This window comes from Saccostrea cucullata, unplaced genomic scaffold (genome assembly GCF_032062105.1).
Source record: "Saccostrea cucullata isolate Sc308-1 unplaced genomic scaffold, CSIRO_AGI_Scuc_v1 ctg1382, whole genome shotgun sequence".
NCBI lineage: Eukaryota > Metazoa > Mollusca > Bivalvia > Ostreida > Ostreidae > Saccostrea > Saccostrea cuccullata.
In genome coordinates, this window is record NW_026931734.1 from 457,102 (window position 1) to 471,302 (window position 14,201).

Consider the following 14,201-nt stretch of genomic DNA (forward strand, 5'->3'; position numbering starts at 1 on the left):
TGAAAACTAGCTTTATGCTAATTGTGTTATCCTGGATAAATAAAGGTTATTATTATTATTATTATTATTATTATTATTATTACATGTATCAACCAATGAAAGATTCAGGAAAATCATAGCCTTATCTTATCAACAAATGAGAGATTCAGCAAAATCATAGCCAAATCATATCAACCAATAAGAGATTCAGGAAAATCATAGCCAAATCATATCAACTAATGAGAAAGCCTTGAAAACCATAGCAAAATCCTATCAACCAATGAGAGCGAGAGCCTGGAAAACCATAGAAAAACCATATCAACCAATGAGAAACCCTTAAAAATCATACACAAATCAATATGAAAGCCTGGAAAAACAAATCTAAATCATGTCCACCAATACAAAAAAAGCCTGGAAATTCATAGTAGACACATAATGATCAGTTTATGAGCCAATCAATAGTCAATATTAAATGTTTTAAAAATCTACAATAAACCGGTAGAAGAATGGAATGTGTGTTTAACATTTTATCTTTGGTGACGTGACTGCTGTGGTTTGCAATAAACATTTACTTCATGAATTGTATACATTTGTATTATAACATACATCATCTGATATATAAAACACCTTTCCTATTTTAGACAAGATGTATATGGTGTGTGTTAAATACTACCTGTATATATATGAACATGTTAAACAGAATGTATTATTCTAATACTTTTTACATTTTTCATCATTGGTTGTTTTTCTTTTAATGTGTTGTTTTTACAATATAGATTGATATATTTATTGTTTGTTTTAATTAAATATTTGAATATAATTCAATGGAAGCATATTAAGACTTTATTTCAAGTTTTTGTTTTTTTTTGTTGCTAATTATAGTTCCTGGATCTGGCATTATTCTTAAAACTACTGGTATTCTACAGCATTTTTTTTTTCTTTTTTTATCACATAAATTATAATTATGTTTTTATAAATAAAAGTAGAATTTCTAAAGATTTAGAAACTACATATGTAAATGTATACATTCATTGACAAAAGCAAAATATGCAAATTAAAGAATTTAACTACTGTATAGCATGTTAAACTCGTGGTCGGAAAAGATTGCGATTTGTTCAATTTCAGCAAATTGTGGTCATTTGAATTTGCGGAAAGGTAAATCATACATCTTTTTAACAGTACTTGCAAGCATTTTTCTTTAGATATATATTGTGTAGACTGATATTTCCTCTCTCTATCTATTATTGAGAGCAGATGAAATTTTTGCAATGACTGAACCTAATGGGTCACTGGTTGCCGTTAGAATCTCCTCTTCTTTATTATTTTGTTGGAAAAATACTGGTACATGTACTTTCAATAGAAGCCATTAAGTTATTGAAAATTCTAAAAGTTAAATGCCTTAATTTGTCACCAGGATCTTCTCAAGGACACAAATGTTCAGAGAGAATTCTTACTCCTATGACAATTTGACTATCTAAAGAATTACTTTGAATGTTCAGCTGATATTAAAACCTTTCTTAAAGAATTATCTAAATCCGGTGATTAAAGACCTTGATACACTAGCATCTATTAACAACATTTGAAACAAAAATTGGACAAATCTGACTGAATTGAGGACTTTTACCTCCGATGGGACATATTAAAACTGTGTATGGTAAATTTTGAACCCAAGATCTTAAAAATCCTTAGTATGACATTTTGTATTTCTGTGACAATCATGTAATCTTATGTCAGGTTAATCATCCTTCAGTTGTATCCAGTTTCTTTCAAACATGATCCAATTGAAAGGTTTTTCAATTCAAACATTGATCTTTCAAAAACTTTTAGACCTTAAAATTTCAGTGACCTTGATCCAGTTATACTCAATTACCAGTCCTTCATGTCAAATTTCATCTAATCTTCATACATATTTTTTCCTACCCCTGTAAGCTTAATTAACCTTACCAATGACCTTTAGTCAGGACTACGTGCCCTGATCATAAGCTATCTTTGTGTCAAGTTTGAGTTTCCTTACGGTAATTGTTCTCCATCACTAAACTCATGCATTTTGTAATATTTCAGAATATTTTTCCTTCTCACTTGTTCAGATACACTTGGCTAAACATCCACTTTCAATAAAGCAAGGATCTGATTCAAAGCCAAGTTTCCAAGTTGTTTACTTCAAAGGTTATGTGTGCAGAAACAAGAGTCAGAGACCAAAATTAATAAGCTCCTGGAATTTTAATTTCATAGGGAAAAAAATGAAGCAGGGTCTAGTTCTCCAAAAACTAATTACCTAATTTTGCTTCATTCTCATCTTCATCATGAAAATAGGCCCCATGTATTTTTTTTTCATATGAAAACATAATGGATATTTAATTTAATGTCAAAAAATTTAATTAAAACACATAATTCAATCTCTTAACATAATTATGAATGAGCTTCCTATGTGGTAAAATGTGGGTTCAATGCCCACTAAATGTGTAGGTGTAATAGTACGGGTATACAATCAACTTTTACACTTTTTTATGCATATTTTTAAATAAATTATATGAATCATTAGTTCTTGCACATGACACCAATATCTTATAAATTCTGGGCCAAGGTTCCTTGTATGAAGACACCATCAATCTCCCCCCTTGTTATAATATCCGGTGTGCATGCACTAACTTCTCTTCCTAGTAGCATGTTTAAAATGTCCATCTTATAACTGTATTGACAATTTAAATGAATAGGTTTTTTTATTTTAAATTTTTTTTATAACAACCTTGTCAGATATGTATTGACAGAATTTTACATTTATGATACAATAGAAGCATAATGATAACTTATTGTAACAAATGTCGTGCCACACAGATGTGTGTTCATCATTTTAAAATTATCAAACAAAAGGCTCTCTCCTGGTGAAATGAAAATAAAAATAAGAAACATGCATCCTATTGTTGAAACCAAAGTCAAATAATTTTCTGTTTACAGACACATTTGAAACATTTAATGGAACAATGGATTAGTCTTCTTCATGTTTGTTGTCTCTAGTTTAATAGAAGGGTGAAATTCCTTTCTTTCATACTATATTGATTTCTCTATAACTCGCTAGTATTGAAACTGAAGGAGGAATGGGGGATCTTATAATTCATAACACAGTCCACAGTGAAAAAATATTTAAAACAAGTCAAGCCATTAACGGCAAAATAAAAGCAGAATTTAAAAATAATATCTTAGCATCAGCATGAATTACATGTACACTGTACCTATAATTATATGTATAAGAAATACAAACATGTAGTGAGGTATGCTCCAATAAATCCTGTATTATAGGAGGGTGAAATAATTGTTAAATCTAAGAATGGATAAGGTTTAATTAAGTACTGCTTATTGGGTATATTCTATTTAAATCCACCAAGTAATACCATGATTGCATAGGTTAGACTTTGAAAGCTACATTTATTTTTTGACAGTCATTGACATTTGCACATACATCACTGTATATGTTAAAAATATGTTTCTTCAAACTTCCCCTGCACAGTAATGCCTAAAAGCTCTCGATTTACAGCAGAAGGCAACATATCTACCATAGACTAGATGAATTACAGTGCACTAAATACCAGTAATAGTCACTTTTAAACTCACCATTTGTGAAAAAGCAAGAATAATTTCTTGACATTCAAAGCTAAAAAAATGTGAGCTGAATATTTTTGGATTTATTTCAGTGATACATACACAGTAAAAAAAATTATTTTTTTTTTAGTGAGAACTTCATTTTTGTGCTACATATATTATACAAGACTGTCAAAATATCTTGAATATATGCCGTATTAATGCAGGCAGCATTAAAGATTACTGGTATATAGAGCAATGACCAAATTTTTGTGAAAATTTTGTCTTATTTATTAATATCGAATAAAAATCTCACATAAAAATTGATATAATAAGTAATGCTATTCAAGGCCACAAATCAGTGGAATAGGGAGATAGCACTACAGTTTGAGTCTGCTAATTATTATTTGTTTAACAGTATCTACCATTGACTTGATTAAGGATTATACTCTGAAATATCTATATGAGTGTAATACTATGTGTATACTGATATAACTGAGCTTTTGGCAAGAAAACATCCCAAAATTTGGTACAATAAAGCTGAAGGGGATAGGGTTATTTCACACATTGACAAAAGTCTGTTAAAATGCATTGCTTAATATTTTGAATGTGATCCTTTTCTCTTGGTGTCAGTTGGAAAGAATAATAATCTTCTTAGAAATAGGGGGTTCTTTTTGAAGTATTCGCAGTTAATTCTGAGCCTCTCTCTATTAAACATTCCCGTTTCCCTTATACCACCCATATCATCCCTTTCCTCAGTCAGACTTCCTTGAAATATTCTTTCATGTTCAAGAAACTAAGGATTTAAAAGTTGAATTATGCTAAATAAAGGTGCTTTATAAAAAATTATTGCCTTCTCACAATGCCCTTTTTTCCATGCAAATTATTGTTTAAGTTTGTATATTGTGAGCCTCATTATCTTTATATTGCTTTCACTTTGATATCACAGGATCTTCTCAGAATGTACAGTTACTAATTCCGGCTAGGTCAGAGAAGAGAACATGGGTATATCGTCCTCCTCATAGTCCCGTATCACTCGCCTGGCCTGCCTGATGTACTGCTGTTGTTTGTAATACATTTTAATGGCTCCTTTGAATGCTATGAAAGATATTCCTCCCTGAAACAGTGGAATGAAAATTGTCAAGACTAAAATTATAATTGCAAATTTTCATTCTACACTGGAAGCTTCTTCAGAAATGACTGTTGTACCCCAAAATTAAATAAAAACATAAACAAAACTAAAATTTTCATTTCATAAAAAAGTAAGAAAAGCAGGTATATTCCTACCATCATAGTTCTCTGCATGTTGGAGCGAACAGATCTGAACAAGAGATTTCCACACAAGACAGCACAGCTGGGTAGAACCAGAGCCCCACAGACAATGCGTGTCGCTGACACAGGATCCACTATACGTGTTGTGTCAGCAGGAAACCTAGGCAAGACTGCCCTTTCTATTGAAGTAAATGTTTTGTCATTAATTTTATGTAAAATTCAGTATGATTGGAATCAATCCCCCCACCTTGGCCATTTTCTCAACAGGAAAGATTTGGGATTGTTTTCATCAGTCTGCACTGAAAATTTACCGAAATACATATTTTTTAATTTCAATTCCCAGAGCACCATTGCAAAAAAAAAGTCATGACCCTCATAAGCCAAAAGAATATTACATTGTTATTCTAACAAGAAAAAAAGGACCGCTTGGATCATATAAAGTGTAAATCAGGTACAAACCATTGGTGAAGAATTTGGTGAGGAACCTGGGGGCATGTCTCCTCCAGAGCTTGAGGAGGACGTCCTCCCACTGAATCATCCTCCCGAGGATGAGGACGACAGGGATAAGCGGCATGCTGATCAGGAGTAACATCTTATTCTCTACCTCCTCCATAAACGTGTACCCCTCCTCTGTACCCATCACCTGGAATACATGTCCCAATAGAAATATAAAGGAAATCCAAGCACATAAATTCATAAACAGAGTGTGTTTTCATTTTTTCTATTTTAGTTCTGCTCATCTTAGTTTTTATTTATTTATTTATTTGTTTTTTTGCCATTTTATGGGACACACACTGTTCTTACATATCAAGAAAGGTAACTCTCATATTTTTTAAAGATAACACAAGATACAATTTACCACTATTAGAACTTGTCTAATGTATGATTTCTAAATTTCAAAAGATTTATCAGAAATTAACAGAACATATTTCTGTTTATTGCTTTATATGCAAGTAAGATAAATATATTAAAAAAGAACCTTACCTGACAAAGTATGTATGTATGTACAGCTTATTTTCATGTTTAAAAAAGCATCAAGATTTTATTGGAAAACCAAGAATCTTACCTGTAAAACTACTATAAATCCATAGGTAAATGCACTCCAGTATACACCAGCACAGAACAGCATACCGACACCAAAGGGACTAATGTGTTGAATCATTTTATCAATGGTATCCACACATTTTAAAAAGGAACCTGAAATTGATTACCGGTATTCTTGATATCGTCTGTTTTTCTATAAAATGTCTTAAAAATAGAAGAGTATATGATCATGCTGCAGTGTTCACTTTCCTATTTCATTGGGGACATAAATTTGTGTCTCTTCATACCATGAAAACAACAAATCTAAATCTGGAAACATAGGTAATCAAAGATTACGAAGCTCACCTCGACGAATGTTATCAGTGTAAGTAATGCAAATCTCACATCACATTTTCTAAATATCTAGTATTTATCCCAACAACAATATTCTTGCAAGTTGTGTTTAACCCCTTACAGGGCATATACATATTTCTACGCATGTAGTGTGAAAAACATGTATAGTGCAAACAAATATTCATAAATTTGTTAATACTGCAGATATCAAGGACTTCAAGTTCAATGGAATTAATCTGTTCCCAAAACTTTAACCTGGTCTCTTGTTTGGAAAATATAGGTCAGATTCAGCATCCAAAGCAAGTCTGGAAGTGTTGATCCCTAGATGCATCATCCATGCCAGTTTGGTTCAGGTAGGGCTTATAGTTACTTGGGAATGAAAATATAGGTCAGATCCAGCATCTGAAGCAAGTCTGGTAGTGTCAATCCCTAGATGCATCATCCATGCAAGTTTGGTTCAGGTAGGGCTTATATTTACTTGGGAATGTAAATGTAGGTCAAATCCAGCATCCGAAGCAAGTCTTGTAGTGTCCATCCCTAGATGCATCATCCATGCAAGTCTGGTTCAGGTAGGTCTTATAGTTACTTGGGAATGAAAATGTAAGTCAGATCTAGCATCTGAAGCAAGTCTGGTAGTGTCCATCCCTAGATGCATCATCCATGCAAGTTTGGTACGGGTAGGGCTTTTACTTACTTGGGAATGGACCTGCTCCAAAAACTTTAACCTGGTCTCTTGTTTGGAAAATATAGGTCTGATTCAGCATCCGAAGCAAGTCTGGTAGTGTCAATCCCTAGATGCATATTCCATGCCAGTTTGGTTCAGGTAGGGTTTATAGTTACTTGGGAATGTAAAGGTAGGTCAGATCCAGCATCTGAAGCATGTCTTGTAGTGTCCATCCCTAGATGCATCATCCATGCAAGTCTGGTTCAGGTAGGGTTTATAGTTACTTGGGAATGAAAATATAGGTCAAATCCAGCATCTGAAGCAAGTCTGGTAGTGTCCATCCCTAGATGCATCATCTATGCAATTTTGGTTCAGGTAGGGCTTATACTGTATAGCAGGTTAAAATCGCGGTCGGAAAAGATCGCGATTTGTTCAATTTTCAGCAAATCGCGGTCGTTTGAATTCGCGGAAAGGAAAAAAACCATACATTTTTTAAATAGTACTTGCAAGCATTTTTCTTTAGGTATATATTGTGTGAACCTTTATTTTCAGTCTCTATATATCTTACGAAAGCCTGTTCTTGTATATCGCGCATATCAGACAGGAGAGGCAAGTCTATATACATGTAGTGTGTGTCAATTTTGAGCCCGATTAAATAATAACGAAACACCGGACTGATCCCGATTTGAAGTCAAAATAATGTTACGCATTCAGAATATTTTTTTCATTTCCGAGGCCAAATAAAAAAAAATATAGTAGTCAAATTGTTGAACTTTTAATCATATAATTGAAATTAATTAATTGTCTTTATAATTACCCTGTTTACTTCGCAAGTGCCTTGATTAAAGGTAATGACTGAGTGATACACACAGGTGAAATTATACAATCTTGTTTAATTAAATAATTACATTGCATGTCTACTAGATGGCAACTACCGTAATCGTTAGCTATAGAAATTAATTTAACAATTAATAAGCTTTACAAAACACCAACAACTACATGTCTGTATACACTCTCATAATTATAATGACAGTCTACATCTACATGTAATCACAGATGATGATAAAATTTCAGTTTACCCTTATAAATCTTTTCAAGAATTATTCACTATATGTTGAATTCGCGGAATTTCTTTTTCCGCGAATATAGCGAATATTAACTCCGCGAGTTAATTTCCTGCTGTACAGTAGTTACTTGAGAATGAAAATGTAGGTCAAATCCAGCATCCGAAGCAAGTCTTGTAGTGTCCATCCCTAGATGCATCATCCATGCAAATTTGGTCCGGGTAGGGCTTACAGTTACTTGGGAATGAAAATGTACGTCAGATCCAGCATTCGAAGCAAGTCTGGTAGTGTCCATCCCTAGATGCATCATCCATGCAAGTTTGGTCCGGGTAGGGCTTATAGTTACTTGGGAATAGACCTGCTCCAAAAACTTTAACCTGGTCACACATCTGGAAAATGTAGGTCAGATTCAGCATCCGAAGCAAGTCTGGTAGTGTCCATCCCTAGATGCATCATCCATGCAAGTTTGGTCCGGGTAGGGCTTATAGTTACTTGGGAATGGACCTGCTCCAAAAACTTTAACCTGGTCACTCATCTAGAAAATGTAGGTCCGATCCAGCATCCGAAGCAAGTCTGGTAGTGTACATCCCTAGATGCATCATCCATGCAAGTTTGGTTCAGGTAGAGCTTATAGTTACTTGGCAATGGACTTGCTCCTAAAACTTTAACCTGGGACGCCGACGCTAACCCCGACGCCAACGCCGACGCCAGGGGTAGAGCATAAGCTCATCTCGACTTCGTCTAGGTGAGCTTAAAAAACATTTCGCTAAATTTGCTGACAGAAGGCCTACCAAATTCTGGAACAATCATGTTCCAAAATCTATACGCAGGATGTAAGACGACATGTTCTGGAAATATAACGCCATAATGAAGACAGAGGACTTTACCAAACTGGGATACTAGTCTGTGATAGATTTTGTTTTATGACATTAGTAACTGTAACTGAGCATGTTTGAACAGTTTCATACTAACAAGACAGAGAAAACACGATGAACTTATTCAACTATTGAATTTGAGGAAAAGTTTTTAGGTCCAGAGTTTGAATTCCTGATGGGAGACCTACCAAACTCTGGGAACACTATGATGTATCTAGTTCCACACTGTGGACAGAAAACCTCCGCTGAGCTGTTCCCTTTCTGTTTCTCGTCCACCCACCGCTGGAGACAGCTCTGGTGGACCCACTTGGTGGTTCCCCGGCACCTGCAGGGCTTCACCCACTTAGCTTCCCAGTCATCCTCTACTGTAGCAAAACAAACCCAGCAACACTTCCTACAGCATCAAAAATATTCTGTGGTAATCAGTGATGGACAGTCTGCATGGTAAATCTGCATGTCTGTTAGAGCACACATAACGACATTTGCACAGCTCATTTGCAAGAAGCATTTTGCTAACAATGTATAGTATAACCATCAAGAACTCAACAGTTCAATCAAATAAAATATATTTCATTTTTCAGGATTCATGTTCATGGTTATTCAATCGGGCGAAGCTACTAAAACATCATTTGCAGATAACATACCGCTCGTCCTCGGAGGACAGACGACTGTAGGCCATTCTCTCTTACACTTAATCAGACTTTTTCAGAAATGCATCGCCCATATTTCATCATTCTGTCGTCCGACGATTAACAATTTCTCCAGGCTGTACCTTACAAAACATCGGAAGTGAAACTTGCACAATAAAAGAAAGATTCTTCCAATCCGGAAAACTAGAGGGTTATTTTCATTTTTCGTACTAAAAATGAATTGGAATCAAGAGACAAAGAATAGGCTGAACGAAAAGGTTGCACAGAATGTACAAGACGTAGGGTCCCTTGTAAGACATGTGGTAAAAACGTCAAAATCCAACGAGGTAGGAACGCCCACTCTTGTTTCTTGATATAGCCAGAATTTCCTCGAAGTAGTTAGATCAGAAACATTAAGATATTGATATGTAAAGACAATGATGACATGTGCTGATTTTTAAAAATATATATTTTATCTAGCTTCTGGCACAAGCAGCAAAGAATTTTTCCTGTCAGGAGAACGTCATCCATAATTCATCAGAGGTAACTACATCTCTCTCTATCTCTTTCTCTCTCTCTCTTTCCGAAAATATACTGTAATATTTACAAATCTTTTTTTTTTTTACAGTCATTGAAGAAAATGATAACAATAAAAACTCAGCTAGAATATCAGTAAGTATCATGCAGTGATTTGCTCATTCTAAATGTATTTACCCTTACCAAAATACTCACCTTCTGGCAACATCTTCTGGCATTATTGCCGCAATATTGCAGCAACATTCTGGCAATACATTGCAGCAATATTGCGGCAATATCGTTTTTCATATGTAAATTAGATTTGCGACAATATTGCCAGAAAAGTGTTGCGGAAATATTGCGGCAATATAGCAACATTCTGGCAGTATATTGCAGCAATATTGCGGCAATATCGTTTTTCGTATGTAAATTAGATTTGCGGCAATATTGCCAGAAAGGTGTTGCAGCAATGTTGCTGCAAAGCAATTGCAGTACATGTATTATTTCAGGTTTTGCTGCAGCAATATTGGGACACTGCAGTACTATATATACCTATATAAATTGGTATTTAATAGAAAAAATGATCTATCAGTCTAACAATTGACAAATTGTGCTGAGGAACATAAAAATCAATAGCTTAATAAGCTTAGCAGAGTCAGTAAGAAATAGCTACTTAAGCTTATGCTATTATTTAAAAAGATAGAAAAATTTTGTTGAAAAAAGATGTGTTTTTGAAACACTATATGCCCCAAGCGGCAACAAAGTTTGAAAAACCATTTTTAGAATATAGGTCACTGAGTCAAAGTCACAAGGTCATTGATCTTGGTGTCATTTGAAAGAACTTAACTAGTGGAATATGCATCCTAAATATGAAGTCTCTATCTCTTATGGTTCAAAATTTAAGGTTTAGGTCATTGACCTTGGTGTCATTTGAAAGAGCATAATTAATGGAGAATGCATACCAAATATAAGGTTGCCATCTTTCATGGTTCAAAAGTTATGTCGAAGGTTCAAAAAATCTATTTTAAGCATATGGGTCACAGCCAAGGTTACTAAATATATAGTCTCTATTTCTCATGGTTTTTAAATTATGGTGAATATTCAATAAAAAAAAAGCTATTTTTAACATATAGATCACAGTCAAGGTCACAAGGTCATTGACCTTGGTGTCATTTGAAAGGACTTAATAAGTGGAGTATGCATACCAAATATGAAATCTCTATCTCTCATTGGTTCAAAAGTTATCACTTATGGTGAAGGTTAAAGTTTACAAACAGACAGGACAAAAACAATATGCGCCCCCAATCTATCAATCCAGGCACATAAAAAATGTGTATATAAAAAATATTACCTAATATGCCACTATGAAAATGTCCAGCAACTCTGCATCATTTTTCAAATAACCTTATAATTAGCTGCCCATCACATATTCGCCAATGCCAATTAATCAGTATAATGTATAATATATAGCTTGTTTGTAATTTCCAACATATAATAGAATCATTATTTTCTTGCAGGTATTCAAATTTATGCAATAAATTATATATATGTTCATGCATTTAATTGATAACATGCATTCATCTTTTCCTGCAACAATGGTATGATATATATATTAGACATACAAGTATAGTATACATGCATCACAAGCACTAGTTGAAATACATATAATTTTTCTTATTTTATCTCCATAGAATCATTCATCTAAAAAAGAATATGGTTTTGACTTACCAAGTTTGATATATTTACACCTGTACCATGAAAACAGAGTTAGACATTCCTATAATTCTTTCAAAAGGCCATGCCATGGAAACTGCTGAAATTCTTTTTTTCTGGCTATTCCACATTATTCAGTCTTACTAGTCATCATGTCTAATCCTATTGTACACAATTAACAACTCCAATTAACTTGATACCATTCAATAATGAAGCAACACATGCTTGCCTTTGAATTCCCTCCATTTTATTTAAAAAGAGGAAGTAAATGACTGAGCATGCTCACAAATGCCTAATGGGTAATCCTAGATCTTCTGGCGACATTCTGGCAATACTGCCAGAAAGTTTTTTTTCTGGCAGTATTGCCAGAATGTCACCAGAAGTTGTTGCTGCTAGCGGTGATATTTCACTAACCCAAAAAGCTTGTTTCTGCATGGTGACAAAAATGTGTTGCTGCAATGTTGCCGCAATATAGCGGCAATATTGCTGCAATAATTTTACTTTGGTAAGGGTAGTCCTAACATGTAAAAATTAATTATATAAATGAAGAAAGAAGAAAGGTTGTAGTACATGTATTAATTTATAAAAATAGGAAAAAAGTTTTTTATTTTATTTAATACAATATCTAGAACTAAACATGTATTTGTACTTTCTTTTGTTAGAGAGTCAGCTATAGAAAGAAGGTAATATTTTTGGGGTTTTTTTTATATATTTATTAAAAATTTATGAGATTTCAATATAGTAAACTTCGAAGCTAAACATTGCGAAGTACTTTTCAATATATATTCATTTTATAATTTAATTCCTTTTTCTGCGATTGACGATTTTGAGAAAAGTTATGAATCTTTTAAGTCTGATGTTTGTACTCATGTATTAGTAATTTAATATTAATCACTAGCATTTTGAAATATAAAATTGAACTTGTATACAGACTGAGCCTATTCATTTTCTTAAAAATGCTTACAATTATAATGTAAAGAATTTTTCTTTTGCAGCATGAGTACTCTTTCTGATATTCAAGAACAGCTCAACTCCATTAATAGATGACCATGAAGGATCTTTTTTAATCAAAACCATGTGACCATTATATCATCAGAGTTCTTGGAATCAGTCTGAAACCAGTGTGTTCAGTGAACCTGTGACCAGGGCTCCCACTGGACCTAAAATATTTTTCGCCACTTTTCGCGACACAAGCTTTAAGGAAAGGCATACTTACATCTGATTTCTCGACAATGCAATGCACTTTTTGTTATTCATTTTTTTTTATTATGTTTATCTGACATAGACATTGTTTTAAAATTGTAATGTTTAAAGCTTATGGTAGTATCCATTTAAAATAAGAAAAATTAATAATGTTTGAATTACACAATTAATTTGATATTGTATTGATATCAGCCAACTCTTGACAGAAAAGTCCTCTTGTTTATTTTCTTTTTTTCACATGGGAAGGAGAAGGGGGGGGGGGGGCTACAGGCCTAGTAAAAATATGACATTTTTAAAATTCGAAATTTTCATCATTTCATTAATTAATTATTGTGAAAAGAAGTAAATTAAAAAGTAATGAAAATTAGGTTTGAAACTTAACTTTATTTTAACAACTTGGAGACTCCAGGGTTTAATATGCAAGCTCATGTTATTATACATAATTCAGTGTAATTTACTAACTAAAGATAATTCTGTTTCCAAACCAATTTCTTTTTCAATCTCTGTCAGTTAATGGTATCTAATATACACATTTTTTAATTTTCAGTAGGTAAAATTTGAAGCCATTAATTAATATTTTACAATTTTTGTCATGTTTCCCTACTTTCGGTTTTAAAGAAACGATCTACATAGATCCAGATTTTGTTGATAAAAGTCTTTTATTTACTAACTTCATCCCCCAATAACACTTTATCCCCCCCTTGTTTAATCCAAATTATATTATTTCAAGAAACTTTGTAACCCTTTATTGCTCCAGGCTAGTTACCTAGTCAGCTCTGTTTGTTCAAGCGAGACGTGATTTCCTACATGTAGCGCTGCATTTCATTTCCGGAAATCTGCAAAGCATTTCCGACATTTATTTATTTCATTTCCGACATTTTTTAATTTCATTTCCGACATAATTTTGTTTTCATTTCCGGAATTTACCTGTGCGGCAATTTAATATTTTCCTTAATATGTAGTCAGTAAAAATGAAATTTCAAAAGTATTTAATGCAAAATATTGGTATAAACTAAATATAATATAATTATAAAAGAAAAAGAAAATGCAGTTTCTAAATTTCACTAAAATATCAGTGACAGCATATCAGTGACAGCACCATTTTTATTATTCTTTATTTGCTTAATACATACGCATTATCACAAGTATACAATGTAGTTATGAAGAAAGTTTTTACTTCGGTTGATAACGCATTTATTATACTGCTCTACACAGAAATTTATTTTTTTTTCTGCTTTACATCTGCACAGAGTAAACATTGAGTCAATCACTCGAACTTTAATTTAGGAAGATGCCTGCATTTTCCATTTTCACAGTCGTTTCATTGATAAAT

The 14,201-nt window shown here is 33.2% G+C and overlaps 2 protein-coding genes across 2 annotated transcripts; one reads left to right on the top strand and one right to left on the bottom strand.

The window, feature by feature from the left end:
* Window positions 1-2,680: 2,680 nt before the first annotated feature.
* LOC134233405 (E3 ubiquitin-protein ligase MARCHF5-like) lies at window positions 2,681-9,616 on the bottom strand. Its single transcript, XM_062715371.1, has 6 exons — window positions 9,452-9,616; window positions 8,996-9,201; window positions 5,894-6,024; window positions 5,287-5,470; window positions 4,843-5,006; window positions 2,681-4,672 (listed from the first exon to the last, which is right to left on the bottom strand). The coding sequence occupies exons 1-6, from the start codon at window positions 9,484-9,486 to the stop codon at window positions 4,538-4,540; spliced, it is 855 nt and encodes a 284-aa protein (XP_062571355.1). The 5' UTR covers window positions 9,487-9,616; the 3' UTR covers window positions 2,681-4,537.
* Window positions 9,605-12,799, top strand: LOC134233406 (BLOC-1-related complex subunit 7-like). The gene is made up of 5 exons (XM_062715372.1): window positions 9,605-9,783; window positions 9,917-9,979; window positions 10,065-10,108; window positions 12,328-12,348; window positions 12,661-12,799. The coding sequence occupies exons 1-5, from the start codon at window positions 9,673-9,675 to the stop codon at window positions 12,710-12,712; spliced, it is 291 nt and encodes a 96-aa protein (XP_062571356.1). The 5' UTR covers window positions 9,605-9,672; the 3' UTR covers window positions 12,713-12,799.
* The last annotated feature ends 1,402 nt before the right edge of the window (window positions 12,800-14,201 follow it).